This window comes from Aplysia californica, unplaced genomic scaffold (genome assembly GCF_000002075.1).
Source record: "Aplysia californica isolate F4 #8 unplaced genomic scaffold, AplCal3.0 scaffold01708, whole genome shotgun sequence".
Lineage (NCBI taxonomy): Eukaryota > Metazoa > Mollusca > Gastropoda > Aplysiida > Aplysiidae > Aplysia > Aplysia californica.
In genome coordinates this window covers 17,543-18,369 of record NW_004798978.1, presented here as the reverse complement: position 1 = coordinate 18,369, position 827 = coordinate 17,543, and the positions used below count along the sequence as shown (strand labels likewise).

The window sequence follows — 827 nt, the reverse complement described above, 5'->3', positions numbered from 1 at the left end:
CTGTGTTTAGTGGTAGTTTTGGCACTCTCGTCAAGGGACATAACCAGGGCCATATACTGTCTCTAGTGTGTTTTGAGCGCCTCGACAAGGGACATAACTAAATCTATCTGCTCTGATGGCGGGCAATAAACGACAGAACTTTGTGGACAGAACGGCTTGAGATTTTTGCCTGCTTATCTCTCTGTCATATCGGGCGGGGATCGAGGTCGGTGGAAATATGGGTGGGTGGGGCGTGGTAAGATCTGACAGACCCGGGCTCAGAGGGATACAACATCCCAGCAGACAGACCCCGGCTGAGAGGGATACAACATCCCAGCAGACAGACCCGGGCTGAGAGTTTTCACTGTTATTGTTTTTCACACAAGTAGGGTAAATCTGATCGCAAATTCTTGTTTTAGTTTTAGTAAGGTTTTACGGCGCTCGTAGCTGCATTAAGTCATATGGGCGCTAAGAGGTGGATGTCAACAGAGAAGTCCTTCCAGGGAATCAGGCTTACTCTGCTCACCTCTCTAGCTTCAACAGAACAAAGTTTTATTTCGACTATCAAAGCACCCTGGAAAAATACAGTTCACACGAGAGTGAGAAACATACAAAAGATGTAGAGGAAAAATAATGATAGAAAGGATGAGGAAAGAAAAAGTAGCAGTTCCTCCTATGTTACTCAGGCACAGTTATGAGCATGACATTGATAAATCAGCCCGTTTACGATTCTACTATGCATAAGAACAATCATGTTATGTTCCCACCTTTGGGAATGGCCTAAAGACACTTCATTCAATGGCACTGCCCTTGGGGTATCGCAATACGTTTACCCCCCCCCCCCCCCC

The 827-nt window shown here is 46.2% G+C and overlaps 1 protein-coding gene across 1 annotated transcript in view; it reads right to left on the bottom strand.

Moving 5' to 3' along the window:
• Nucleotides 1–543: 543 nt before the first annotated feature.
• Nucleotides 544–827, bottom strand: part of LOC101854230 — a 2,548-nt gene continuing 2,264 nt past the window's right edge. Inside the window, exon 3 of the mRNA XM_005113199.3 lies at nt 544–553. Within this exon, the coding sequence (XP_005113256.1) occupies nt 544–553 (10 nt within the window). The remainder of the gene's footprint in view (nt 554–827) is intronic.